At 42.8% G+C, this 26845-nt stretch overlaps 13 protein-coding genes and 1 non-coding gene across 14 annotated transcripts; 6 read left to right on the forward strand and 8 right to left on the reverse strand. All coding sequences in view use genetic code 12, as the record gives it.

Annotated features, from left to right (window-relative positions):
• Positions 1-58: 58 nt before the first annotated feature.
• Positions 59-2566, reverse strand: KIC1 (putative serine/threonine protein kinase; the record flags this gene model as incomplete). Its single annotated transcript, XM_002618839.2, has 1 exon — positions 59-2566. The coding sequence occupies one exon, from the start codon at positions 2564-2566 to the stop codon at positions 59-61; it is 2508 nt and encodes an 835-aa protein (XP_002618885.2).
• A 653-nt stretch (positions 2567-3219) lies between these two features.
• HIS3 (imidazoleglycerol-phosphate dehydratase) lies at positions 3220-3879 on the forward strand (the record flags this gene model as incomplete). The annotated part of the gene is made up of 1 exon (XM_002618840.1): positions 3220-3879. One exon carries the CDS (start codon positions 3220-3222, stop codon positions 3877-3879), a length of 660 nt encoding a protein of 219 aa, XP_002618886.1.
• Positions 3880-4050: 171 nt separating this feature from the next.
• Positions 4051-5268, forward strand: FOB63_000050 (uncharacterized protein; the record flags this gene model as incomplete). The annotated part of the gene is made up of 1 exon (XM_002618841.2): positions 4051-5268. The coding sequence occupies one exon, from the start codon at positions 4051-4053 to the stop codon at positions 5266-5268; it is 1218 nt and encodes a 405-aa protein (XP_002618887.2).
• A 569-nt stretch (positions 5269-5837) lies between these two features.
• Positions 5838-7280, forward strand: FOB63_000051 (uncharacterized protein; the record flags this gene model as incomplete). Its single annotated transcript, XM_002618842.2, has 1 exon — positions 5838-7280. One exon carries the CDS (start codon positions 5838-5840, stop codon positions 7278-7280), a length of 1443 nt encoding a protein of 480 aa, XP_002618888.2.
• Positions 7281-7381: 101 nt separating this feature from the next.
• FOB63_000052 (uncharacterized protein) lies at positions 7382-8727 on the reverse strand (the record flags this gene model as incomplete). The annotated part of the gene is made up of 2 exons (XM_002618843.1): positions 7382-8582; positions 8681-8727. 2 exons carry the CDS (start codon positions 8725-8727, stop codon positions 7382-7384), a joined length of 1248 nt encoding a protein of 415 aa, XP_002618889.1.
• Positions 8728-9335: 608 nt separating this feature from the next.
• FOB63_005519 lies at positions 9336-9435 on the reverse strand. Its single transcript has one exon. It is a non-coding gene; the product is annotated as a tRNA-Pro (tRNA).
• Positions 9436-10281: 846 nt separating this feature from the next.
• Positions 10282-11958, forward strand: VAC8 (protein anchor; the record flags this gene model as incomplete). Its single annotated transcript, XM_002618844.1, has 1 exon — positions 10282-11958. The coding sequence occupies one exon, from the start codon at positions 10282-10284 to the stop codon at positions 11956-11958; it is 1677 nt and encodes a 558-aa protein (XP_002618890.1).
• A 116-nt stretch (positions 11959-12074) lies between these two features.
• Positions 12075-13448, reverse strand: FOB63_000054 (uncharacterized protein; the record flags this gene model as incomplete). Its single annotated transcript, XM_002618845.2, has 1 exon — positions 12075-13448. The coding sequence occupies one exon, from the start codon at positions 13446-13448 to the stop codon at positions 12075-12077; it is 1374 nt and encodes a 457-aa protein (XP_002618891.1).
• A 334-nt stretch (positions 13449-13782) lies between these two features.
• On the reverse strand, positions 13783-14760 carry NBP35 (Mrp/NBP35 family ATP-binding protein; the record flags this gene model as incomplete). Its single annotated transcript, XM_002618846.1, has 1 exon — positions 13783-14760. The coding sequence occupies one exon, from the start codon at positions 14758-14760 to the stop codon at positions 13783-13785; it is 978 nt and encodes a 325-aa protein (XP_002618892.1).
• A 242-nt stretch (positions 14761-15002) lies between these two features.
• FOB63_000056 (nucleocytoplasmic transporter) lies at positions 15003-19241 on the reverse strand (the record flags this gene model as incomplete). Its single annotated transcript, XM_002618847.2, has 1 exon — positions 15003-19241. One exon carries the CDS (start codon positions 19239-19241, stop codon positions 15003-15005), a length of 4239 nt encoding a protein of 1412 aa, XP_002618893.2.
• Positions 19242-19441: 200 nt separating this feature from the next.
• On the reverse strand, positions 19442-20926 carry EDC3 (Edc3p; the record flags this gene model as incomplete). The annotated part of the gene is made up of 1 exon (XM_002618848.2): positions 19442-20926. One exon carries the CDS (start codon positions 20924-20926, stop codon positions 19442-19444), a length of 1485 nt encoding a protein of 494 aa, XP_002618894.2.
• A 123-nt stretch (positions 20927-21049) lies between these two features.
• Positions 21050-22525, reverse strand: FOB63_000058 (uncharacterized protein; the record flags this gene model as incomplete). Its single annotated transcript, XM_002618849.2, has 1 exon — positions 21050-22525. One exon carries the CDS (start codon positions 22523-22525, stop codon positions 21050-21052), a length of 1476 nt encoding a protein of 491 aa, XP_002618895.2.
• Positions 22526-23059: 534 nt separating this feature from the next.
• Positions 23060-24115, forward strand: FOB63_000059 (uncharacterized protein; the record flags this gene model as incomplete). Its single annotated transcript, XM_002618850.2, has 1 exon — positions 23060-24115. One exon carries the CDS (start codon positions 23060-23062, stop codon positions 24113-24115), a length of 1056 nt encoding a protein of 351 aa, XP_002618896.2.
• Positions 24116-24398: 283 nt separating this feature from the next.
• Positions 24399-26567, forward strand: PTR3 (Ptr3p; the record flags this gene model as incomplete). Its single annotated transcript, XM_002618851.2, has 1 exon — positions 24399-26567. The coding sequence occupies one exon, from the start codon at positions 24399-24401 to the stop codon at positions 26565-26567; it is 2169 nt and encodes a 722-aa protein (XP_002618897.2).
• Positions 26568-26845: the final 278 nt, after the last annotated feature.

Consider the following 26845-nt stretch of genomic DNA (forward strand, 5'->3'; position numbering starts at 1 on the left):
CCTCTTAGGTTTTGCTCGGTAAATTTTTACTCTAAATACTTTTCGGAGTCGTAAGTAACTATAGTGCACTTTCTAATGCGTCCAATCCCTGACTGAATAACTTGATCATGTTTTCAAGTTCCTGAGTAATTCGGCTCTTGGGCACAGCATCCAGAAACATTTCACCGTTTAGTTCAGGAATCTTAGGGAACTTGTCACTCTTCATGGAGGCATTGGCATTACTTGTAGAAGCATTGAGATTACTAGCCGAAGCAGTAGCGCTTGAAATGCCCACATTCGTTAGTGTGGGATTTCTCAGGCCAAAAAAGACCGGAGTATTAGGCTGCGTCGGAATGGTAACTGGAGCAGTTTTGGGACCCATCATAGCCGAAATTTTCTTCAGCAGTGGGTGTCTTTGGGCACCTGGGCCGCTGTCTGCGCGCGATTCTCTTGTCTCTCCTTCACCAAGGAGACTATCTTTTTCTGTAACCGGAGTCATGGAGGCCATGTTGTTTACCAACGCAGGATTTATTCCAAATTGATTGACATTCTCGTCTGGCTTCTTCCCATCCGTGTTTTCATTAGTTAATGCTTGAAGATTGAAAGAATTGAATGGTACAGGCATTTGAATCCTAAGTGAGGGCTTTTCCTTTTTCAGATTCAGCGGGACTGTAGAAGTTGCGATTGAAGCTGTTGAGTGATTAGCTGATTGGTTCGAGTTAGTCGCCGAGTTCATGGATTGATTGGAAGTATTCGCTGAGCTCATAGCTGAAAGTGTGGACGCCATAGGTTTGTTCGAGCTAGGATTTTCAGCTCCAGATTTGAAATTAATGGGTTGGAGCATTGGGTTGTTATTTGAATGAAGTGCTCTCATGGATTTAGACGGACTGGCAGTGGCCATTGAATCTGAAGGAAAAGGCGGTTGTGTCAGTGGAGATGGTGTATTTCTGATTTGCAGAAATTCCGATGCAAATGAAGGAGTATGTGGACCCATAGGGTCCATACCAGGGTGACTGGGGACGGACCCATATGAATTGGATATTGTTCTTTGACGTGGACGATTCGAGTTTGGAGAATTGTGTCTCGAGTCCAAAGCTGCAGACGAGGAATGTGAGTGAACCAATTGTGGAGGTTTGTTGAGTTTCGTCATACCTTCTTCATTATACGATTGCAGCATCAGTCGATTCAAAGATAGTTGCGTTGACGAGGGTTGCTTGCTGATCTTAGCCAAACTCTCCATATCAGGAATTTCAATTGTAGGGGAGCTGTTATTATTTGAGCTGTCAGATAATAAGTTCGACAAATTTGGGATTTGAGGCACCTTATAGTCGTTAAACTCTTCCGAATCAGAGGTTGAATCTTCTTCAAAAAGAGACATTAAAGACTTTGGTGCTGTAGTGCCATTAGTAGTTGCACTTCTCGTGCCCTGGTTCGATCGGTCCGCTGTATTAAGCTTGCTGCCTGAGCTAGTGAATGAAAATGCATTGGAATTTGTAATAGTGTCGTTCCCACCATTAGTTTGATATGTGTAAGTTGGTTGCGTAGTAAAAGTGTAATCATTCTCATCCATGCCATTAGTTTTCAACTGGTCCTCATTATCATTTAGGTGAATGTCATTCTCAATGATGTACTCTTTGCTGCTCAAGGAATCGAAATCCCATTTCATCTGGATCTGGTTATCCTCAGCCGCTGGCTCATCTTCCATGTTTATGAAGACGGAATCTCTTGACAGATTCCGATCCCTCCAGAGCAAATATCTTGAAATGACTTCCTTCAATGTACTTGTTGGAAAGTTTTTGTAAGTTTTCACGAGTTTGCATTTGAGCAATTCGTCAGCCGATGGCCGCTCTTCAGGATTTTCATCCAAACATAAAGCGATACACTCCTTCAAGGCTACAGGATACTCACGTCCTTCAAGACGAGGCGGGGTCAGTTTTTCAATCATGGTCATGGCCCAAGTAGCCCCCTTGTCACAGTATGGAGGATTACCTGTAGCAATCTCGTAAAGGGTTATTCCCAACGACCATACATCAGCCTTTACATTGTACTGGTCGCCTTCACGAATAACTTCAGGCGCCATCCAGAACGGAGTACCTGCTATGGTTGCTCTTTTCAGCGCAGTAGTTGTGAGTTGGACTGCAACACCAAAATCGCATAGTTGGACATTGCCCTCATTTGTGATCAAGATGTTTGCAGCTTTTATGTCTCTGTGAATGACGCCCATTTTGTGGACAGCCAGTAGCGCCAGTAGAACCTCTCTTGCTACCACACCAATGTACTTCTCTTCAAAAACACCAGCTTTAAGTAAGGTGCGGATCGATCCACCAGCACAATAGTCCATGATGATCCAAAGCTTCGTGTCGACCAAAAAGGAGCCGTAGTAATGTGTCACATTGGGAACATTCTTGAGATCAGCCAAAAACTGAATTTCCTGTTGCACATCCACAACCTCATCATACTGGGTATCTAGCTCTAAAACCTTGATTGCCACAACTTTCTTTGATTGCTTGTGGTAACCTTTATAAACCACACCGAACTTCCCTCGGCCAATAACTTCAGTTCGCTTATACTGTGTAACTTGCAGCATAGCTAACGGATCATTCTCTTGGAAATCTGGTTATGGGAAATGCTCTTCCAATTGCACCTAGTCGCGCAAGATTATATGTGGGATTATGCAGAAATTGTACTTCCTGCGTGAATAGGGTCTTAAACGGAAATGGGTGCTGTCCAGGTTGAGCGAAATGATTAGTTTTATTTGCTAAGAATAGGTGAAGAAGCTAAGAGGGTAAGAGACGATATGAAAAGGAGGTGAGCGACCTGCACATAGTCCAAGACTTTGCGTCTCACTTGATCCATCGGCATTAGGACCAGCGAGCCCATAGGTACAAAAATGGACGAGGTTCAAAAGACACTAAGCTTGACCACCATTAGTCTGTCCAACTTCTGTTTAGGGTAATCTCATATGAATACAAGATTATCCGTGTGAGAATGTCTATAAGCTACAACCGAGATAAGCATGACGTAAAGGAAGCCGTTTCGAACTATCCATCGTCACAATAGACGATAATATAGTGTTCAATGCTTGTATCTCAGTAATAAAGAATTTTTTGTCCTAATTGTATTTTTTGATTTATTTTTTGGCCCTTTTAGTCTCGTGGTTCTGCATTCCCATTTCTCTGCATACCTATCAATTGCGCGAATCGATAAAGAGTCATAGTAATATACTACCTATAGCGCAAAATGGAAAGATACGCTGCCATCAGGAGGGATACCAATGAAACAAAAATACAGATAGTCTTGTGTCTAGATGGAGGCAACATTTCTGTGGAGCAGTCTCTTTTTGCAGACAAAAAAGACGACGAACACGCAACTCAGCTCACAGGAAACCAAGTGATTCGGGTGCAAACCGGCGTTGGTTTTTTAGACCATATGTTGCATGCTTTGGCCAAGCATTCCGGATGGTCATTGATCATTGAATGTATTGGTGACTTGCACATTGACGATCACCATACGTCAGAGGATGTTGGTATTTCTCTAGGTCTTGCTTTCCATAAGGCGTTGGGCCAAGTGAAAGGTGTGAAGCGCTTTGGATCAGCTTTTGCCCCACTAGATGAGGCTCTCAGTAGGGCCGTTGTTGACCTTTCTAATAGACCATATGCTGTGATTGACTTGGGCTTGAAAAGAGAGAAAATCGGAGACTTGTCTTGCGAGATGATTCCTCATGTCTTGGAAAGTTTTGCGCAGGGGGCATCCATCACAATCCATGTAGATTGTTTAAGAGGCTTCAATGACCACCATAGAGCAGAGAGTGCTTTTAAAGCCTTAGCTGTTGCCATTAGAGAGGCGACTTCGAAAACAGGACGGGATGATGTGCCCAGTACGAAAGGTGTTCTTTTTTAAGGAACAGGTATTTATTGAATAATAAATTAGAGGGTTATATATGTGTGTATGTGTTTTTTAGCATACCCTATGCTTTTGTAGTGGCGTAGATTTGTTCCATTTTTTACCCCAGAGAATGCTCATCTTGCGATATGTGAGAAAAAAAACCATAGCGGAAGCAGATACTTCACCATGATTCGGAATCTCCACACCACATGTGCACTTCGAGCAGCTAAGTCTTTCAGGCGTCCCCAAATCTCGAAAGGGAAACAAAAAGACGACTTTGCAAATTCTGATCAGTCCGAAAAGAAAATATGGGACAAGCTCAACATATCCAAGCATGAGTTCTTCATCCGCAAATATGGTAATATTACACCTGAAGAACGCAAGAAGCTTGATGATAAAGTAAAAAGACAAAAGCTGTTGCGTGAAGCCAAGAAAAAGCATTTGATGGGTGACGACTACTACCAATCCTCAAAACCTGCAAAACCTAAGATGACCTTGAATCCCTTATGCGAATACGTCTATGGAACACACCCTGTGATCGCTGCATTAACTGCAAAGAAACGAGACGCTTTTAGCAAGTTGTTTATTCACAATACCAAAGAACACACGCCCAAGATTCTTAAGCTTGCGAAGAATTTTGGAGTGAAGATTATAGAGAAGGACACAAAGGGCGAAATGAATGTTCTAAGCTCCAATGGTGTACATAATGGGGTCGTTTTGGAAACTAAACCATTGTCTTTCCCCTTGATTCTGACCTTGGAGAATGACTTTGATGGCGAAACCGGTGAATATTCTGTCACTTTGATGAATGAACTTACAGGAGATGAAAAAAGCTTTCAGCACACAGTGGCTCGCCACACGCCGCACAACTACAAAAGATTTCCGTTTGGACTTCTTTTAGATGGGATTACAGACCCGCAGAATGTTGGAAGTATCATCCGTACCGCATACTACTTGGGCGTTGATTTTATTGTTATACCCGAATCTGAATCGGCCCGGTTGGGTCCCGCAACTGCCAAGGCCTCTGCAGGAGCATTAGATTTGCTCACCATCTACAAAACCGATGACACGTTGACTTTCCTTGACAATGTGAGAAAAAGCGGTTGGAATGTGGTAACCACAAGCTCCAGAATGAGTGAGGACGAGCTTAACTCAATGAAAAGTAAGCATCGGCCAGCGCTTGAGAACAAGTACATTGAACCACAGGAGCTTCCTGCTCTCATGAACCAAACACCAATGCTTATGGTATTCGGAAGCGAGGGTGCTGGAGTGAGAACAAACATCAAATTTCGGTCGGACTACTTGGTTGGTCTTCCAAAAGGCCGGTTGGAAACTGATGAAGTTGTTGACTCTTTAAATGTTGGTGTGGCTGCAAGTCTTTTGGTAAGCAAGTGTTTCGAGTGAGTCGAACAAGTCCATGTGTATATAGTAAGAGCTAAGGTAAATGTGTATATAAGAGACGGCACGAAGGATATGTTTCATAATAGACAAAGCAAAATTGCCATAGAGAATTTTGTCAGAGTTCTTATGGAGGTTTTACAAAATGTGAAGAATCAGTGTGTAAATGATACTTTTTGTGGTGAATGGTAGGCGGAGCCGTTCATGCAGACGTTATTAACACGGCTCCGAAGTGTGCAACCAAGTGCTATTGAGATTATGCACGTTTTGCATATAAGCGATGTGTGCTCCGTATCGCATATCACAATATGATAAACAACTGAGGTTTTCTTCTGAATATAACTCCAAAGATGAAGAAAAAACCTTGAAAGGGGAGAAAAGAAATCTAACTGTACAAAAAAAGACCATTAAATTTGAAATGTGGAAACATTTGAGTGCTTATTGTTGACATCTGTATTCTGAGACATGCGCAATGACGGGTATTTTTTTTTGGAATTTCTGTGCGTTTCCTCGCTCTGAAAGTGGCATATTGAAATCCCTGTTTTACTTCTCTTGTACTATTCACTTTCTTCCACATGCCGCAATACCACCTTGTCATATTGGTTCACGGCCTCTGGGGGAACTCCTCTCATATGGCATACTTAGCCCAACTGCTTCAGAATGCCAAAATCTCTGACTCCCAAGAGATTCTTGTAGTCCACCGCACAGAATCACATTCAGGATACTTGACCTACGATGGGATTGGGGTAAACGGAAAGCGAGTTGCAGATGAAATCACGACCGAGAAGTTGAAATTGGAAAAGGATGGCAAGGTTGTCAAGTTCTCAATCATAGGCTATTCTATGGGTGGCTTGATTGCTAGGTATGCGTTGGGCATTTTGAAACATGATGGCTTTTTTGATGAAGTTGAGCCCGTCAACTTTGTTACATTCTGCACACCTCACGTTGGAGCTATCAATCCAAGTAAACTGCTCTCCTCAAGAATGTTCAACATAGTGGCCCCATGTATCTTGTCTCACACCGGACTGGAAATGTTTCTCAGGGACAAGCCAGTGGTGAAAGCCAAAAAAAGCTTATCGTTGCTAGAATGGATGGCGAACCCAGCCTCGAAATTCTACAAGGCTTTGGAGCTGTTTGAGAACAGAACAGCGTATGCGAATATAATCAACGATAAAAGAACTAGTTGGTATACCACCGCGATAGACGATCGAGACCCCTTTAATTCAATGATAAACGAGTCTCTGGAAGCATACTCTTTGAATTACATCCGTGGTTACGAACCCACAGTGATAGACGTTACAAAACATTTTTCTTTCAATGCTATTGAAGAGCCCAATACTTCGAAGATCGATTTGCGAAGCATCATTTTCAAAGCCTTCTCCTGGTGTAAGGTACTCGGCCATTTGGTTTTAGTGATGCCAATATATTCTTTGCTTCTTTTTGGAAATTATATGTGGCAGCGAATCCAGCTCTCACAGAGATTAAAACAGTTTGCAAAAGAGAGTTCCGAAAGTTTAAATGTTTTGTACGAGTGGATCAATGACGAAATCGATGGCGGCATGGCAAAGCTTGAAACTAGTAAATCTACAATGAGCGGGTATGACTCAAGCCATGAAGTTCTGGGCAATTACTTGAGCCAATTTGAAGAAACAGTGCGAGGAGAGACTGATCTTCTTGTTGAATCTATTTATGGTGCAATGAATAACGCAGACTACCATGAATATAATCTGCGAGTGATACCACCGGCGGCAATTGCTCAAGGGGACTGTCCAGAGGCTTCTCCACTCTTGTCAGATTCGACTGCGAAAGAAACAGAAGATAACTTCCAGTTGAACTTGACCCCAGCACAGAAGAATATTGTACGCCACTTGAACGCCTTGGAATGGAAAAAGTTTCCAGTGATCATCAGAAAGACAAAGGCATCTCATGCAGCCGTAATCTATAGACATCCAGACCCTAATTTTGCAGAAGGGGAAACAGTAGTTCGCCACTTCTTAAACGAAGTGTTTAGAGGCTAAATTGTATTGATACATAAACATAGATAGTCAAAAATCAAAGGAAAACATACCATCCTCTGTACACAAAACTTATCTTTTTAACTCAGGATTGTCTTGGTGCTTTATATCAATTCGACATAGTTGGCTGGGAAAATGCCCGATACACCATTATTTCTTCCGGACCACCAGTCGTCGGTAGTATCTGACTTCTTCAATATGTCAATCACGTCACCCTTCTTGAAAGGCAAATCGCCAGGTTGTTCGCCCTTAAAAGTATACAAAGCAATGGCTTGGGTGGCATGCGCTTTTGGAGCACCACCGAAATTGGGCTTCGAGGTCACTGGTGGTCTAGATGGACTAGTATTTGTGTTAGAAATACGAGTATTGCTGAACTGTTGAGATAGATTGTCCACGTCTCTTCTGTTCCCTCCTCTACCATCGTAGATATTGTCCTCCCAGGTATTTTTGGACCTGTTGCCTATGGAGTTGTTTCTATTAGAATTTGTCCTTCTGTTCTGATGGTGACCATTCCGATGGTGATCATCGTCCGAATATTCGTCATCCGAGTATCCATACTCATCCGAATACCTTCTGCTTCCTTGGTTGCGCAATCTGGAACCGCCTCTTCTAGAAGAGTATTCCAGAGTGCTATCGGAAAAGTCGTCTGGAATGTCGTCATAGTAATCGTCATTGTAGAAATCTTCCCCTTGCAAGTTGTAATTGAATGCACGGCTTTCCAAGACTCTCATGAGCGCCTCACACGATGGAGGAGCCTCCACTTGTCCGCTCAAAATGTTTCTGGCTTTGCAGTTAGCACCGTAAAACTTTCTGTTTGCATCCCTTCTCTCGACAATAGCAGAACCTTCCAAAGAAACACCAGCAAACAAACCTTTGGTCTTGGAGTAAGAGAAAACGGCCGAGACAGACTTCAAAGACGCTGTACCTGCTGCTTCTGCATTTCTTCCCAAGGGACCGGCAGCAACAGACACATTAGTACCCAAGGTAATAGAACCTGCCTGCGCAAACGATTCGACAGCTGACTGTGTGTTCATAATGAAAACAAAGTCAGTGAGTTCGGCACCGATTTGTCCTCCAACACCAGCACCTGCTGTGAAAATCGCAGATGGAGGAGACCACGAGCCATCGGGCAATCTGGCCACAATCACACCGGAACCTGCTCTTCCTGAGAACAAAAATCCAGCCTTTAACACTGTGATGATTGCTAAACCCTTGGCATTCTTCAAGATATGTGGGGGAATAACCTGATCCGGACCTGCTAATTGGTTAGGCTTGACAAAACTCGAAAGAATCTTGGCCGCTTTTCTGATATGTTAGTTCCAAAGTTCATTTGGATCCTCCAAGCATAAATCAGGAGCAAAAGTCCCATAATGGCGGATATAAAACAGCAGGTGAATACGTACTTTGACTCGCTTTTCAAGCTTCTGGGGATCGGGTTGTTAATGCCCATTTTTTTGTATTCCTCTAGATGTATGAAGTAATTCTGTCCCTGTAAGCGTCCACTTTAGTCCAGGAGCGACTTGGTGTATGGATCTTTCTGCTAATCTGGGGAACAACCTTGCCTTAATTCAGGATGTAAAAAAAAAAAAAAAGAAAAGATGGATATTTCAAGTCAGTTCTTGCACTACAAAGTTCGTGAGTTGTGAATACAAGAAGGGCCAAGCCTTTTGTATCTCTTGTGCTGGTCGAAGGCAAAAACGACATTTTGTGGTCCGCGCCTCTGACTCTGGGGCTATGCTCTGCAGCAAAACATACAAATCTGTTGAATTAAATAAAAGGACTAGATCAATGTATGTAGCTTATGTTACAGTCCAATTCATGTCGCTAAAGACTTCTTTCTGGCAGAGAAGAGGCAGATATATGTGTTCGGAGTTATATTTATCCAAGGCCATCCTGTATTTCGGCTCGGCGAAATATGCGGAATCGGGCTTTGAAACTAAGCCATGCACAAAATGAGTGACGGTGACACCAAGAATTCGCCAGAAGAGTCGAAAACGCGAGAAATCAAAAACTGAATGAGGCACTTGCTGAAGGTGAGAGCCAAAAAAAAAAAAAATAGGGGCGAGCTGGGAATTGAACCCAGGGCCTCTCACAAATTTGTCGTCAACTGGATAAGTTGTCACCCAAAGCGAGAATCATACCACTAGACCACACGCCCTATGTTGTTGCGTAACACATTTTTCTCTCTATCTGGCTCACCAAGTGTTCGATTAATTCTTCTTTGAGACGGTAATTGCAAAATAATTGAGTGTTCCTTAAACCTTTTGCGTTCGGTATTGTCCAGCTATCAGAAGTACATTTGTAATCCTGATAGAAAATTGCCCTGGTGCATGACTGGTAATTTGTTGCCGCACCACTAATTTTGATACAAAACGACACATTTCAGGAAAAAAGCAGACAGACCTGGTGCCAAAAATTTGGAGAGGCTGTCTCTAATTGTAAAAGAAAAAGATTACTAAACTACAATTGTTTCTTTTCTTTTGTTTTTTCCTTCTCACATTCACATTCAACCAGTCTCGTTCAACTCATCTTCTTTGTGTTTCGTTCAAAGACTTATTCCTCGTTTTTTCCTCTTCAAGTGCATTTAAACCCTACAGCAATTTACGCGACAGCAATTAGTTCTGCATCCGCAAAACAGAACGCCTTTCCCTTCGCGATAAGCGCTGCATCCGGATAACTTGGGCCACGCACGACGCTTCTTACTCGTCACACTTATCACGCTGTGCGAGCTTTCTATATTCCATAGGGATTAAAGAGCAAAAACTACCCTAGAACGAGGAGACTTATTCGCCGCCGACAGCTTTTCCTCTTCTGTTACTCGACCTTTTTGGAACTTCTTCCCGTGTTTCATTCGCTCGCATCTCCCATTCCCGTTTGGTTCAATTTTTTTTGAAAAGCGCTACTCGCCATAGCATTGACGTGTATACTCCGTAACACGACAAAACGTTACCTTGATACCAAGTCCTTTGAATCTAATCACCCAAAGAAGAATAGCCATTGATCGATGGGTGCCTGCTGCAGCTGCTTGTCATCGTCTAATAGCGATGGGAAATACCCGCCTCTTCTCTTAGCTGAAAATGAAAGGGAGGCCATCTCAGCACTTTTGCAATACTTGGAAAACCGTTCAGACGTGGACTTTTTCAGTAATGGGCCTTTGCGTTCCTTGCTGACCTTAGTGTACTCTGAGAATATTGATTTGCAAAGAAGTGCTGCTTTGGCCTTCGCAGAAATTACAGAAAAGGATGTACGCGAAGTGAACAGAGACGTGTTGGAGCCCATTTTGATTTTGTTACAATCTAATGATACCGAGGTCCAAAGAGCTGCTTGTGGTGCGCTAGGAAACTTGGCTGTCAACAATGAAAACAAGGCTTTAATTGCTGAGATGGGTGGCATCGAGCCTCTCATTAGGCAGATGATGTCGCCCAACATCGAAGTTCAATGTAACGCTGTGGGGTGTGTCACTAACTTGGCCACTCAAGATGAAAACAAGACAAAAATCGCTAAAAGTGGTGCTTTAATTCCCTTGACCAAGCTTGCAAAATCCAAAGATATTCGCGTGCAAAGAAACGCAACGGGTGCTTTGTTGAATATGACCCATTCTTTTGAGAACAGGCAAGAGTTGGTAAATGCAGGTGCCGTTCCCGTTTTAGTTTCTTTACTATCTAGCGATGATGCTGATGTTCAATATTACTGTACCACCGCCTTATCTAATATCGCGGTGGACGAAGAAAACAGGAAAAAGTTATCGGCCACAGAGCCCAAGTTGGTTGGACAGTTAGTCAGCTTAATGGATTCTCCTTCTCCTAGAGTTCAATGCCAGGCCACACTTGCGTTGAGAAACTTGGCTTCAGACTCCACCTATCAAGTTGAAATTGTTAGAGCGGGTGGCCTACCCCACTTAGTGCAGCTTTTAACTTGCAACCATCAACCTCTTGTTTTGGCTGCAGTGGCTTGCATCAGAAATATTTCTATTCATCCTTTGAATGAAGCCTTAATCGTGGAGGCTGGATTCTTGAAGCCCTTGGTTGCTTTGTTAGATTATACTGATCTGGAAGAAATTCAGTGCCACGCCATTTCGACGTTGAGAAATCTAGCTGCATCGAGCGAAAGAAATAGATTGGCATTGATGAATGCCGGCGCTGTTGAGAAATGCAAAGAGTTAGTATTGAGGGCGCCTTTGTCAGTCCAACTGGAAATATCGGCATGTTTTGCAATCTTAGCGTTAGCTGACGATTTAAAGCCAAAATTGTATGAAAGCCATATTATTGACTACTTGATCCCCTTGACTTTTAGCGAAAACGGCGAGGTTTGTGGTAATTCAGCGGCTGCATTGGCAAACTTGTGCTCTAGAGTTTCCAGCGAACATGAAGACTACATTCTTGATAATTGGACGCAACCAAGCGAAGGTATTTATGGTTTCTTGATCAGATTTTTGCGCAGTGGAAGTGCTACATTCGAACACATCGCTTTGTGGACCATTTTGCAACTATTGGAATCCAACAACCACGAAATCCAATCCTTGATCAAAGAGAATGAATCGATTTTATCTGGCATAAAGAACTTGAGTGAATCTCAACAACAGGGAAGTATTGTTCCTAATGGAGCTGATCTGAATGAGTACGAGGATCCAAAGGTCGAATTGTTTAACTTGACCCAACAAATTTTGCAAATCTTGGGATAATATCCGTATAGTAAAATAGCCTAACCAAAGAAGAGAATCCTACGTCCAATTTGAACAGCAAGTAATGTTCTTGTATTATTAGACTATATAGATGTGCTCATTTGAAATCCAAAGGCTCAAGAAGCCAATAACGGTTCTTCAGGCTTTTTCTCTTCTTTTGATTGTCCCTGTCTTTCGTTGGTGTCTATTAAAGTGAGATTCTTGACTCGTTCTTCCAATTCAGCTTCATCAATCGTGTCTTCACTTTTTGGAACGGAAGGTAAATTGGGCGTTGCTTCTTTAGGTTGTGATTTTGCTGTTCCATATTCTTCTTCAAGTTTGGCCAACTCTTCATCAATTTCGGTTTCATCGACATTATTCGTGACGGCCATAGCTGCAGAAAGCTCATTAGTCGTTTCTATCTGCTCGTCCAACTGAATTTGCAAATCGTCAACTTCTGCGAGCGACAATTTGCTATTATAAGACGAAAGCACATCCTTGGCCTCTTTCATGGCCTCGAACGTCACTACATTGTTTTCCGCATCATTGATCTTTTCTAGGACATGAGTCAATTGGTTGAGCACATCAAGTGATTTGACCAACGACTTTTTGAGAGCAGACTTTTGCCTCAAAATGTTTTTGACTCGTTCTTCTGATGATTCCTTTTCTAGAAGTCTTTTAATTTCTCCTGGGATCTCTTCATCGAGTCTTCTTTCTAAAACTTTCACTCGCTTTTGAAAGTCCGTGATGCATTTCTTAATGTTTATAATTCCAAGATCTTGTTCAGTGATTGGCAGCTTTTCCATCTTGATGTATGTGATTTCCGGCAGTTTTTCGTCGTTTTTTACAGTCACCAGACCAATGTCCCTATGAAGGTAAATCAATAGCACCTGAATATCAAGTTCTGACATATGAGGGTTGATAGTTCTGACAAGGCCCCTAAACATTTCTCCATCTAAAAGCTTTGCTGTGTAGCTGCCTTCATCTTTGATTAGGTCATGCAATTTTCCATTGAGCTGTTGTCCAGTTTCAACGAGGACATCCCATAATATATAGCTTTCGTCAATAAGGTGCCCACTCCTATCTACCGGAGAAAATGCCCATGTTCTTACCAGACCATATGCTCTTCCAATCCATTTAGAAGGTGATATGAAGTCTAAAATGGACTTGGTATGGTTCGGGGCAATATCCTTATATATGGACCATGGAACATACTTCCCCTCTTGAACCTGTTTCAACAAGACAAGCCCTAAGCCCTTAGGCTCACCATACTGTTCGTTGCGTAGTTTTATTGCCAAATCTTGACCAGGGAGAGTCAAACTGGAACCAAAAGTATGTTGCACCAAGCACTGTTTAAGAAGTTCACACCAAGCATGAATATTGGCATCATAGCCCTCCGGGTTCGAATCGATCAAGTGGCTGAAATCAGAATAGAGCAGTAGCAAGCGGCTTTTCTTGAATGCGGGGACTTTAGTGAAGACAGAAACGGCAGGATCGTCAAGGTCTGTCATGAGAGTACCTTCTTTTCCTCACAAGGTACATGAGGATCACGATTGCGCGTAAGAGGGGAGACGAATACAGAATAGGAAAATCATATAAATAGACATACGGGATTGAAAATAATATATAAACGGAACAAGATAGCTGTAAAATAAAAGAATTATAGGTTGGTAATTGAAAAACTATGCTTAGAGTACTCAAAATCTTACCGATAACTAGCACCACAAGCTGTATGATAGTCCACAAACTACAACTATCAGAGCATGCATTACAAAGCCAGAAGTATAATACGAACACAGTTTTGCAGGTTTATATTTATGATACATAATGCTGTTACCAAGCCTTCTACTTGATTGCTAACTTATCTATGGGAATCTCCACCAGGTCTCTCAATGCGTCTACGACAGCTAAGATCGCCTCTGAGGCAGGGGAATCTGCATATTCGTCGAAGAAGCATTCGCCGCTATCGCAGCTTCGGCCAATTCGTGGATCGAGGGGAACAGATCCGAGAAACGGAATGTTCATGTCTTTACAGAGCTGTTCTCCACCTCCCGTGGTAGGCTTGAAAATTTGAGATTCACCTTTACAGTTTGGGCACACAAATCCCGACATGTTCTCGACCAAGCCCAACACTTTGATATTAGCCTTTCGGCAAAAGTCAATCTCCTTCCGCACATCCAAAAGGGCAACTTCTTGTGGCGTGGTGACTATAAGGGCACCATCAATACCCGCATCTTTCATATACGTGGTGACAGAAAGGTGCTCGTCTGATGTTCCTGGAGGTGTATCCACAATTAAATAATCCAAATGTTCACCCCAGTTCACATCCTTCATGAACTGCTTGATAAGGCCGTTTTTCTTGGCTCCTCTCCAAATAATAGCTGCATCTGGATCTGGAAGCATGAATGAGATAGACATCAATCCAAGATTGTCAGAGACATAAACAGGGGACCATCCCGAGTTAGACTGGTGTATGCTCTCGCCTTCAGCTCCCAACATTCTAGGTAGAGAAGGCCCACATATATCCAAGTCCATAGCACCCACTTCCAAGTCTGGATCCGCAGCTAAGGCCCATGAAAGCATAGACGTAAACGTTGATTTGCCCACACCACCTTTCCCGGATAAAACAAGAATCTTGTGGTCGATATTTTGCATTTTTGCCGTTATGATTGGCATGTCGGGGTCAGGGCCCTTGGGTAGAGATTCACATATGGATTGATTGGGACATCCAGCACAAGCATCGCCTTGGCCAGCATTTTCCGATTCTGGCCCAGGGCAATGTTCAGGTTCTGGTGCTTTGAGAGGAAGAGCCGATGGGGTCATTAGTAATCAGATTATAGTAAAAATGGCAGTTTTCTTTCTCTTTTTTTTTTTGAACGGCGGAGACAAACAACACTGGTGATATTTGCGAATATAGGCAAAATGAATAGAGAGCCAGAAGACAAGGGAAACAAAAGAGAATACCGAATAACGACTAAGAATGCAGTTGAATGTTCATTCTATTTATTCATTACATAATCTATGATCACTATGCGAATCGCACTAGTGTGCACACTTCAGGTTTTCTATCTGATGTTCAAACCTTGTAACCGGCTTTCAAAATAATTTCTCTCGTTCTCTCCCATAATGAGGGCATGGATCTTACGCTTGACGTCAGGAACCTGCTGCTTGTGGTCAAGTGTCACATCACCGACTTTCTTTGTCATGATCTTCAAGGCAACTTGACTCATGAAAGAATCAACCTGAACAAGCGCCAAATTGCAAAGTAGAAAGTTCAAGTCATCTGTAGCGATGTCACTATGGCGTTCGAATGCATCAATGGATTCAAAGTATTTGACATACAAGCCTGCCCCTTGATTCCACTCGGGAATAATGGCCCCCTTCTCAGGAAACATATCAGCGAGTGCTTGCAATCTGCTCTTTCCCAGCTCACTGTTGCTAATGACAGTTTCTGGACCGAGCTCCTTGCAAATAACAACATGTGCTTTTTCCCAGAGTTGTGCCTCGACCAAAGCCTCCACCTGACCCCAATAATCTCCGTTCTTCGACTTCTCAATAGCAATTGCCTCATGTATCAAGCTTCTAGGAACGCCAAGCACACTGACGGAAAATTCCTCGTTATCTCTTTCATCGTTCTTAATTTCGTTGATATTAGAAATAACAACTCTTCGAATCAGCTGCTCAACAGAACTATCGTCGTGAACTGAGGAGTACACGAAGATTGCCTCCTTCCAAAGTCCTGACTCCTCTAAAGATTTTGCAAACAGATTAGAAACTGAATCGTTACTAGAAGAGTCAAGGTTGCCCGTCTTATTAGACAATACCTGCAAAGAAAGCCATTTCACCTTGTCACTCAATTCAGATTTTTCAATTTGCGCAGTTGCTTCTTTAAACCCATCGTAGTTGAATTTAGAGTAAATATCGATAATGGTAGTGAAATCGTCAGAAATATCCTCGCAGTTCACTGATGAAAGGACACTCAGTAGGTTAGCAACAGGGTTGCCGTATAGTAACCTCAAAGCGATAGCGACATGGTACGGAATGTCCTGAGAAACTTCATCGAACGCACCTGCTAGGATTTTATGAATTTTGATGATTGGCGCTGGAATAAATTCGATAGCACCTGTTACCTTCCAGTCCTCAATTTGACTTTGAGCAATTTTTTTGACAGCTTGATCATTCGAGTCCAAAAGTGTCAATAATGCTGCCAAATGCGTGTTATGTGATGAAATTGCTAATTCAACGGCAGATTTGAGGTTGCCTCGGCAAATAGTATCGTAAATAATGTCGAGCGAGTCGCCCTGAAATTCCGAGGAAGAGCCAAGCTTGTATTTTTTGAGCCAGCTAATGAAAGAGTTGCGTTGCTCAAGAGTCTCGAGTCGGTGCTTAATTGATTTGTTAGAAAGATCAACAGCTTGGTACTTAGAGTTTGATGAAATATCAACCTCATCAAACAAGATTGATGCAAGCTCAATAAGCTGCGAATCTGTGTCATGGCCATTTAGGAAAGATATAGCACGGAAATCCAAGGATTTGTCGAGTTGCAAGCGAGGGAATGAATTTTCTCGCTTGGAAACAGTGCTTCTCACGAGCAACTTTTGAACTAGTTTGGTGACAGCAGAATTATCGTAAGCAGTTGACGAAACTTCTGATATCAAGTTGCTTTCATCCTTGAGAGGTTTACGTGAATTATTTTTGCTTTCTTTGCTCTTTTCAACATCTGAAAACACAATGTCCTTAACAGTGCTTAACGCCAGTTGCTTCTTGTAAGGAATGGCAAGATAAGGGTTTAAAGCTGAGTCAATATCATTAGCAAGTTCTAATTGAAGAAGCCAATCCTTGGAAGTTGGTAGAGAAGATTGCACACCAAACTGGTCAAAATCTTCTTCATTTGACACCTCAGGTTCATATGCCCTCTCATTGACAATTTCTTCCATATCAGTGTTAGGAGGCATCACACTAACTATCTGCTTGAGATAATCATAGTTCTTTGCTTCCTCTGGATAAAGTGGGTTTTGAAGCGCAATACTATTGAGAGATTTTGCATCTTCTGATTCATCACCTTCACTCGTGATATCACTTAAGTTCATTGCCCATGCATCTGTAGATTTGTCTTGTTTGTACTCGCGAAGCTCACGATCGATTTCATTCTGTACCAATTCCTGCTTAACACCAAGCAGACCTCCTGCCACCAGATTTGCTGTATGGTCCCATGCTCCAGGAAGTCCGGACGTATAATTACCAATTCTTTGTCTCTTTAACTCTCTTTGGTACGCTTCATTCTCGTAGATTTGGGAATAGGTTGCCGATGCTTCAGGCTCTTGATCGTCCTGTTTTTTCTTGAGAGCAAGCAACTTTTTGGCATCATCTGTTACCATATCATCATCCTCACCATCATCAATCAAGCCCCAAATACTGAAATGCTTGACTTTGAAAGTCCAATAATGTGTTAGTGGGTTATATGTGACAAATTCCATTCCTGTGAGGTTTTGCAAGCGCCTGATGTGATCTTGATCAGAAATGTTCTTCTTAGGAGGAGCCTTTATGGTAATTGTAGCAGGAACATTAAGTTCAAAACCTATCCCTGGTTTACAGTTCATTTCTTCTTCCTCGGAGTAGACCTTCACGATAGAGCCATCAATTTTGATAATCTTTCCAAATAGTTCTTGAGAAACTGGAACATCTCTCTCAGCGCACAGAGCAAATAACCCCGCCAAATCCACAGGAAAGTTGTATGCAATTTGACCAACATTAAGTCTTCCCACAATAAAGTTCTCAACGTGAGATAATTCACTAGGAGAAAGCTTGCTGAGGTAAGCAAGAGAGGGGGAACACCAATAGCCATTGTTAGTGTCCATATCATCCAGTTCCGACTTCTCGGCTTCTTCGGCTTCAACTTGAATCTTAGAGACATTTTTGGCCACCTTTCTATGTTCTTCTTCTACAAATTCTGTGTCTTCTAAGTCACTTTCCTCGGGATTCTGATGTGTAGCAAGACCCCCGTTTATCGACAGAACAAGTATACATCTCTTCTTGGCATTGAAAACTTTGTCTGCGTTGATTAAATGGAACTTGAGGGGCTTGGATTTGATGACAAGTTTCTTGACATCTCCGACACTGACATTGGCCACAGGAAGAGTAGAGGTTTTCTTGTGATTCTTAGAAACGCTGTACGAAGAAGTATCGACGTTGCTATTCGAATAGCCCCCAACAAAGTTCTGTTGAGTGAAAATCCCCTTCAAGTGAGATTTACCCAAGTCTTCAATTGAAGAGTCTGGGGTTGACCGAAAAATCTTAAATGTCTGTGCCAATCTTTTGAGCAATGACAGTTGATAGGTTTTCTTTGGAGGCTGCAGTGTACTTTGCCTGTGCTGTATCGACGAAGGCTTTGCGAACAACGAACCTGTGATGGACAATGGCATATTATTTTCAGTAGCATTGATCGAGGAAAGAATGGAGTCAGAACTGTAGGGGTTTGGGGTATATGCTGTAGATGCGATGTTTGGGCCTTGGGCGTTTGTGTTTGAAGCATTGGATGCACCAAATAATCCTCCTGTATTACTAGATGCACCAAACATGCCACCAGTATTAGAAGAGCCAAACAATCCGCCCGTCGAAGGTTTATTCAACGGGTTCGTGGAAGCTCCAAAAAGTCCTCCTGTAGTTGCCGTAGAATTAGAGTTTCCAAATAATCCTCCTGCGGCAGTAGAGTTCGAGTTGCCAGTGGCAGTAGTATTAGGGTTACCAAATAAACCGCCAGTATTTGCAGTAGAGTTGGAGCTTCCAAACAAGCCACCGGTTGCTGGCTTGTTACTGTTGCCAAATAAGCCACCTGAGGTATTTGAAGTTCCTGTGTTGGAAGTTGGATTCGAGGCACTTGTTCCAAACAAACCACCGCCTGTTGTGGAAGAAGACGAATTCGTGTTCCCAAACAAACCACCACCTGCCGCAGCAGACGATGAATTTGTGTTCCCAAATAACCCTCCTGTAGTAGGCTTAGACCCCGTATTGCCAAACAAACCACCATTGTTGCTAGTATTATTCGCCGAGGAGCCAAATAAGCCAGAAGAGGTCAGACCGGGCAATGTTGTCAGTGCATTATTCGAAGAGTTCCCAAACAAGCCAGTATTGGCATTCTGTTGTGTATTTGCTGGTAGAGATGCTCCCTGTGATTTGGCGCCAAAGGTTGGTAATGCAGAGGAGGAGTTTCCAAAGAGTCCACCTGAAATTGGTTGCGCACCACCAGAATTCGAAGTATTGGCACCAAAGCCTGTCGAGTTTCCCCAACTAGTTCCAGCGCTCATTATGGATCCAATGGATTGTTTTTTTTTTTCGGTTCTTCTTCCTCTTCTACATATAAACACAGGCTAGAAAATTTTGGAGTACTGGAGGCCGCGACATGCAGTACCATGATAGTGGTGGAAAGACGAAATTAAACACTACCTGATTCCATTCTTTTCATTATATTCTAGAGTTTTTGTGCCAACATGTAGGTACTGAGTTGTTACGCATCTGCCACTTTCAATGGCAAATACGCCTCGGCGCAGTACCAGAACTTGTCGAACTTGCGCAAGTGCGGCTTTGAACTATATATTCCGTTGGGGATACCAGCATCCACCACAAAATGTTGAATCTCCTCTGTCAAACTGCGGAAAGTTCCATTGTTATATGCGTGAACTAGACCGGTGATCGGAAGTCCTAAAGAGACGATGTATTTCGTATGGATTTGGAGCAGAGGGTCCACCACTGTTCCTGATCCACCATCCACACCAGCGGAAATATCAATTGAAAGAACCTTGGCTCTTTGATTATTCGCCCATCTAATCAATTCCTTAAGCTCGCTGATCATCTTATCATTGTAAAAGAGGTCGAGCAATTGACCGTCAAAGCCTTGTAATGCGTCGATAATAAGTTCCACAGGAGTTTCGAGTTGGTTGTTCAAAATATCAGACAACTTAGCGAAAGGTCCATTCACGACCTTACCCCCAGCCTTTTCGAACAAGTCACATTGATGAAGCAATTCGCCTTCGAGTATTTCTTCGTTGATGACGTACGCAAGAACTCTCACACCGTGGTTGGTCAAGTGTCTTCCAGCAGCGAAAGCCTTCGAGCTGGAGCGACTGCTTCCAATCAAGAGAAGAACTAAAGGCGGTAAGTTATGGTTTTGCCTGTTGCTAAGCCTCACAGAGCCACCCAACATGGTATCCACAATCAACTTGTAGAAATTAGTTGCACAGATTTCTGTCGAGGTCTTAAAGCCGATACCAAACGATTCTTGCGCCTCTCTTTCAATCTCAATCAACTGAACAGGTGATGCAAGTGGAACCACAAGCCCACTATTACTAAACTCGAACTTGAACTGTTGAGCCTCACGAGGTGTCAGGATGATCAGTGTATGTTGCGACCCAGCACTCACAGGCAGGGCAAGTCTCTGGGAAACAGAACCAATCTTATTCCAGTTGTCCTCCTTGTTAGCAGAAATCACCATTTCGTCGTTGTCGTACTTATCTTTTCGCAGCGAGCTCTTTTTCATTTTCAGCACATTGTCTATGGTATTGTGGCCCACAAGCCTGTCCTTGGCGCTCACATGGTCACTTTTTTGAAAGTCGGCAAACACAGACTTCTTGTCAAACATGGCCAAGTTGGCAGCAAAATCAAACTCCTTTCCGCTTTTGATGTCTTGAACGTCGGTCGAAACACCCCAATCAGGCGAATGCTTGGAAACTTTGGGAGTGCCCGCTCTGCTTCCGGACGCAGAAATAATCGCATCATCAATCAGACTGATATTGGCATGTTGATGTTTCTTTTTCTGTTGTGTCTTCAGTACGTCTGGCGGTAACTTGACGACTTTCAAGTCTTTGACACTCGAATTATTGATCGTACGATCGCCCAAAGTGATCAGGTTACTATCCACATGAGAAATGAGCCCCAGTGTCTCAGTGCCATCCTTTAACTGAAGAGCAACTTTGTAATTGAGGAACTCTGTCATGGCGTAGATGATAGTCGTATAATGGCTTGTCAGTGAAGAAATATAGATTTAGACAGTAGAGCGAAGAGAGGTACGGGTGCGTCGACTATGAAACGAGGCATATTCTGCTTATTTTATTTAGATTTAGGTAATTTGAAGATGAGAAGGGTCCAATTCCCTTAGAAGCTGTTTAATTTCTGCCCGGTGGAGGGCACAATCGTCGCGTTGGCGTCGTAACTCATTCTGGAGAATATCGCTATCGCACTGTATGCGATCTTTTATATTGCCAGAAAGTTCTTGGTGTAAATACAGATTCTGAGCCTGGAGTTCGTCCATACGAGATTGTTGACTAGAGACAACAGACTTCAAGTACTTGACTTCAAAAGATTGTTTTTCTCTCTCTCGTTCGAGAAATTTGATCAATGATTCCACAGGTTCCTGCGACGCACCTGCCTTTAGGTCACTTAGTTCTGTAGTAAGCTGTTGGATTTGTTCTTTCAAAGTGTCAATGACTGACTTCTCCATATTTTGAAGCTTTTCCCAATCTATAGGAGCTGATAACAATGTGGATTCGTTAGCCTTGGCCTTAGTTTTGATTTTCTTCACCTGACTGGCATAATTGAGCGTTTGGTGTGTTTCCTCGAAATCACACGGTGATATGCAAAATACCATTGCAGTTTTGGAGTTGCCGGCGAGATTTTCCCGAAGCAAATATGTCAACGTAGAGTCTCGAAATGGGATAACCAGACGCGAGCCTTGTGCTAGTATATTGATACAGCGGCCTAGTACCGTCAAGGATTTGTTGATCTGGCTTCCTTCTTTTATTCGCTCGGATTGGCCAAACATCTGTGTTCTAGACAATCTTTCTGACCCAGCCAAGTCCACAAGCTTAATGTTCGAGACCATTTCTTCCACTGGCTCGCCCACTGCAGAACTCCCCTCTTCATTGTCAAACCGGATTTGCTTCAATGTGAATGTAATCACCGCGTGCGACCGTGAACTGGCTTCATTCATTTTTGTGCTGGCCACCATTCTGTTTTTGTTTCCTTTATTCAAGTACGTGGAGAACTCTTCGAAAGAATTCAATGGTACCAAAGTCAGATTTTCCACGTATGGGCCAGTTTCTGGGTGTTCTCTCACACGACACTGTTTGGAATTGTCCAACAAGTCCTTCACTTTTTCATTGTAGATCTCCACGTACGAGAATAGAATCTCGCAGTCTATTTTCTGCTCCACCAAGGATTCCTTATGTCTCATCACATCCTTGATCATGAGCGGGATAATCCCCGGGTTCGTCTTGTCACCTATCATGGTGAATGTTTTCCCAGACCCAGTCTGCCCGTATGCAAGAAGGCATACATTGTATCCTTGGAAGAAATGGGTTATAAGCTGCGGGCCCGACTTCCTGTAAAAACCAGCATTATCGACATAGTTCGAATCCAGAGGATTGTACGACCAGATGGAATCATCAAAGACATATTTCTTAGGTGGTTTCCCATCAGGCACTGTGAGGATAGTTGTTCCTGGCTCTTCTTCTGGCATCAGCACCAAGGGTTTATCTTCCTCTCTGGGTAGTAGAGGCCGGACTCGAACCACCACCTTAACATTTGATGAATCCATAGTCACTCAATTATCTGATGGCCTAGTGATGGATATGTAAACATTTAGCTTGCATATAACTTGATGTTTCCATACAGGTAAGACACTGTAGTTTTGCACCTAGACTTTAGACTTTCTCGAGATGTTCCTTCGGAGGAAGCGGAATTGAAATGAGAAGCGCGCTTCATGCCTCTCTTTTTGCTTGCTACGACGCAGAGTAGTCACTATGGCTTCTTCTGAAACAGCACCTCCCAAAGATAAATATATATATAAAAAAGTGAGTTAGAAGAAAAAGAATCCAACTCGAACCACAACTAATCTCGGAAAATTTTGACGTCTTGCATTTTGCATGGCCAGACACACGACACGTGACCTTTGCACCCAAAACGAGTGCATACGGGTCACTACTCCGCAAACTACAAGATCAGGCCCCTTTTGCTAACACTTTTAATTTACATCCAGCGTTTTTAACATCGCCATTTTCCCCCCTTTTTCCACTTTCCACTACACAGAGATATACCCATAGGACTAGAAAGATTGCAATTTGTACATACTATGTCAACCGGACTGTGTGGACTTTTTTCTAATAACATGCTATCAGCTACCCCGCTGGACACCACCAGGGGAAAACCTTTATTGGTGTATCTTGCACCTCCCGATGATGATACGCTACTAAACAAAATCCTAGTTGCACAGGATACTCAGAGCGATGTTGTGCTCACACGTTTGTCATGCGATTATGTGTGCTACAAGGTTTCAGAGGGCACCAAAGAATATGAGGAGTTTCAAAGCATGTTCCCACTGGCTGCTGCGCCATCTTTTATGATTATTTATGAGCAGAAGGTTCAAGGAGTCTTTACATCTGAGGATGCCACCGATCTGTTTCTTTCTTTTCTTGACGTGCGGTCAGGCTTTGCACTGACGGAATCAACAAATAATGACGACTCAAACGAGTTTAAATCCAAAATAAAGCTCTCTATTCGTCTCTTAAATGGCGAAACGGTGCATGGTGAATTTGATGCAAACCACTCGTTGAAGCATGTGAGTCGGTGGCTTAAATCGGAAAAAGGCGTTCATCTCTCGCCACAAGACGGCGAAACAATGCCATCCTATGTGCATCGCGGGCTTCCAAAGCCTTCACGCTATGCTTTCTTTTGTCCTGGCACCCGTGTGACGTTTTCTGAAGGCCAGGAGTTTTGCCGCTTGAAGGCCCTTGGCTTGGGGCCCAGACTGGTTCTTATACTAAAGCCGGAATATGATACACAGGCGCTTGAGGCTGAGGCGAACTATGGTACCCTCAAAGCTATCCGATCCAAAGCAAGTTCTATGCTTCATGCTTTATACTCATTTTTTGATTACGGCGTTGATGACGCACAGCACGATTTCCACACTTTGACTAACCAAACAGAGGTGGAGGACCTCATGCAACCGATCCCAGGCTTTTTACTGGTCGATTCTTCTAGCCAAATTCCCAATGCCATAGTCAAACCACAACCAGATGTGGCTGAGGAAAAAGTCAGCGACCTTGTTGATACTATCGACTACACAGTTGACGGGCTGAACACAAAGCAAGGAACACCGGCACCTGGTGTGCTGGATGCATTCTCTTAGTTTGAGGGTGATTCAAACAAGGGCGGACATGGAGCCAGGCCTTCAAATAATATATCGATACTTCTTTATATATTCGTTTAGTAATTTTTAGTATTTTGTATGGTATGCTTGCAAGGAAATACCTTTAAGGAATCCAGAGACTGGCTCGTGTTATTTATTCTACACATGTGTCTGTCCCTCACTGAATGGGTATATAGTGTCGTATCTTGATGCGACCCCGTATATCCAGGCTTATCTCAGTCGCACTTCACCTGTCAAAACTATACCTACACTTTTCCATCATATGGATCCGGCCAAGCTTGTGCTCCTAGAAAATCTTTTAAGATTTCCAGCACATTCATCTCAGGTAGTGAAAGATGCCTCCGTTCTCACATGTGGCTGTCTTGTCTCAGAAGCACAGTTTGTTCAATCTCAATCTTCAAAATGCCCTGTTTGTTTGGAACCAGCAATTCTATCGAAACCCGTTGAACCTCTTAGGCAACTCTATAGTCTCATACAGCAGTTTTCCTCGGAGCTAGCTAATCAACTGAACCGCCGCCCGTCCCTGAAAAGAAGTATAGGCCTAGGTCCAGAATTTAGACAGGAAGCTGAGTCTACAAATTTGGTAGGATTGTTTTACAAATATGCCAAGGAGGAAAACCTGAAAACAGCACGGAAATCAAGTCAATCCAAACTGCTGCTGATTCCAATTCCGCAGACACAGCTGTCTGCGAACCAGGTTGTTGCCCAATCGGCGGATTCTAAACACTCCCTCAAATTTGCAGAATCTTCAATTATTTCTTCGTCCCCAGAAGAAAAGTTTATCAACAACACGACAATCGAAAGACAAAAGTCTATTCACACACAGCAAAGCTCAGAGCATGAGTACTCAGAAGATACGTCAAGAATGAACATGCTCATGGGACTAAGCGAAAGAGAAGAATACAACTTCAGCCGTTGCTTTCCTTTCCACCGCAAGCTCAGCACATTCCAGACTCAACAAAATAAATTCATGATGAAGCCTCGGACGTTCATGACAAAGTCAACTAAGTTCTGTTGCTCAGATATAGTTTCACGGCACGACCCTACTACAAATGCAGAAAGAACAACGTTTGTGCTTATTACAGAGAAGAAATGGGAACTCCACGAACTTGTATCAGGCGGGAAACCGCGACTCATAGCTTGCGGAAAGAGTAATGGTGAATATGGACCTCTGCCAGCAGACGTGAAGGTTCCTAAGGAGAGGGGTTTGGTGATCCGCAATGATTTCAGTGGCAAAGAGAAAGGAGATGAAAACTCCGATGATTTATACTTACGTCTTAAATCATGGGTTCAACTATATTGCTGTCTTTCAGAACGATTCTTGGTTATATCTGGAACCCAAGGAGTAGTGCGTGTTTTGAACGTTGATCCTGCTGTTGGTGAAGTGGGAAGTCCAGTGTACACGTATATGACCAATTTTCCCATCAGATGTATTGCTATAGCACCAAGCGAAAATCTTATTGCATGTGGAATTACCGCTCTTGAACGCATTTCTTCAAAGCAACAACCATTTATCATATTGCATAAGCTTGATTTTGATAATGGATTATTTGTCAAAATGAGTCCTATTACAATCACCGTTCCATTTCGTGATCCTTTGAAAATGTTGAGTTTTAATGCCTCCTCTACACATTTGCTTGCGTGCACCGTTTATGAGATGCGGTATTTCATTATAAAATTACGTCGAGAGGACAGTTTAGACTATTCAAAGCCCCGGCTCATTTGGAGTGATATGCGTATGACGAAACTGCCAGGTAAAAAACGCAGAGGAACAAATGAGGATGATATTCTCAACGAAATGGACGACTCATATGTGCATAATACGGATGATGATCAAATGCTAGATAATGAAGGAATTACTTCTGTGAAGTTTGGTTTACCATTTACAAACACCTTGGTACTCACCTCTTCTTCTTTGAAAAACCGACCTCCAATAGTTTTGAAGTTGGACGGTCCATCCATTGACCATAGCCAAAGACTTCCCCGTGTGCCTTCAAGCAACTTTTACCAAGATGTTTTGCTGCATGTAAGTGCTACACGACTTATTGACAGTGACGACGAAAAGGCGAACATTGACGATGTAGAGGTACTCATGAAAGTGCCTGAAGTTGGATCGCTGATTTACAATGTGGAAATTTCTCCCCGTGGCGACGGGATGGTTTTTGTGGATAAACTGGGGAAGTTGTACCTTGTCTCCACAAATATGCAACTAAGTCACTCTTCGCTGGTATCTTCCCGCAGGCGGGTTGTTTTATTGGGCGAATCTGCGGATGCTTACAGATATAGCGAAGCGACATCCGTGAGGTTTTCCTCTGACGGAGGAAAAATATATGCTGTGGATCGCAGGGGCTTGGTCCAAGTATTTGATTTCACGAAAGGAATTCCTGGCGAAGATCCTGAAGTAATCAAGTGCAAGATTATTAGTGTATGAATGAAGGTTCGATCATATTAAAGTATAACCAGTTTCGAACTTGCATAGTCCCAATAGTAACATATTTACCTATTCATTATCAGCATACTTAATTCTTGGCTTGTGCATATGTTACCGCTGTTCGACTTTAAATTCTTGTTTCCATTTCTCTCATGGGCTTCGTAATTTACATACATTGAGTGATGGTCTCAAGCTACTTTCTTCTTTCGTCGTTGTGAATAAAATTTTCATATACAGCTTTACTCCCGAAATATTAATCCTGAAGCTTCGACATTATT

Source organism: Clavispora lusitaniae (assembly GCF_014636115.1).
Source record: "Clavispora lusitaniae strain FDAARGOS_655 chromosome Unknown tig00000003_pilon, whole genome shotgun sequence".
In the NCBI taxonomy this organism is placed as follows: Eukaryota; Fungi; Ascomycota; class Pichiomycetes; order Serinales; family Metschnikowiaceae; genus Clavispora; species Clavispora lusitaniae.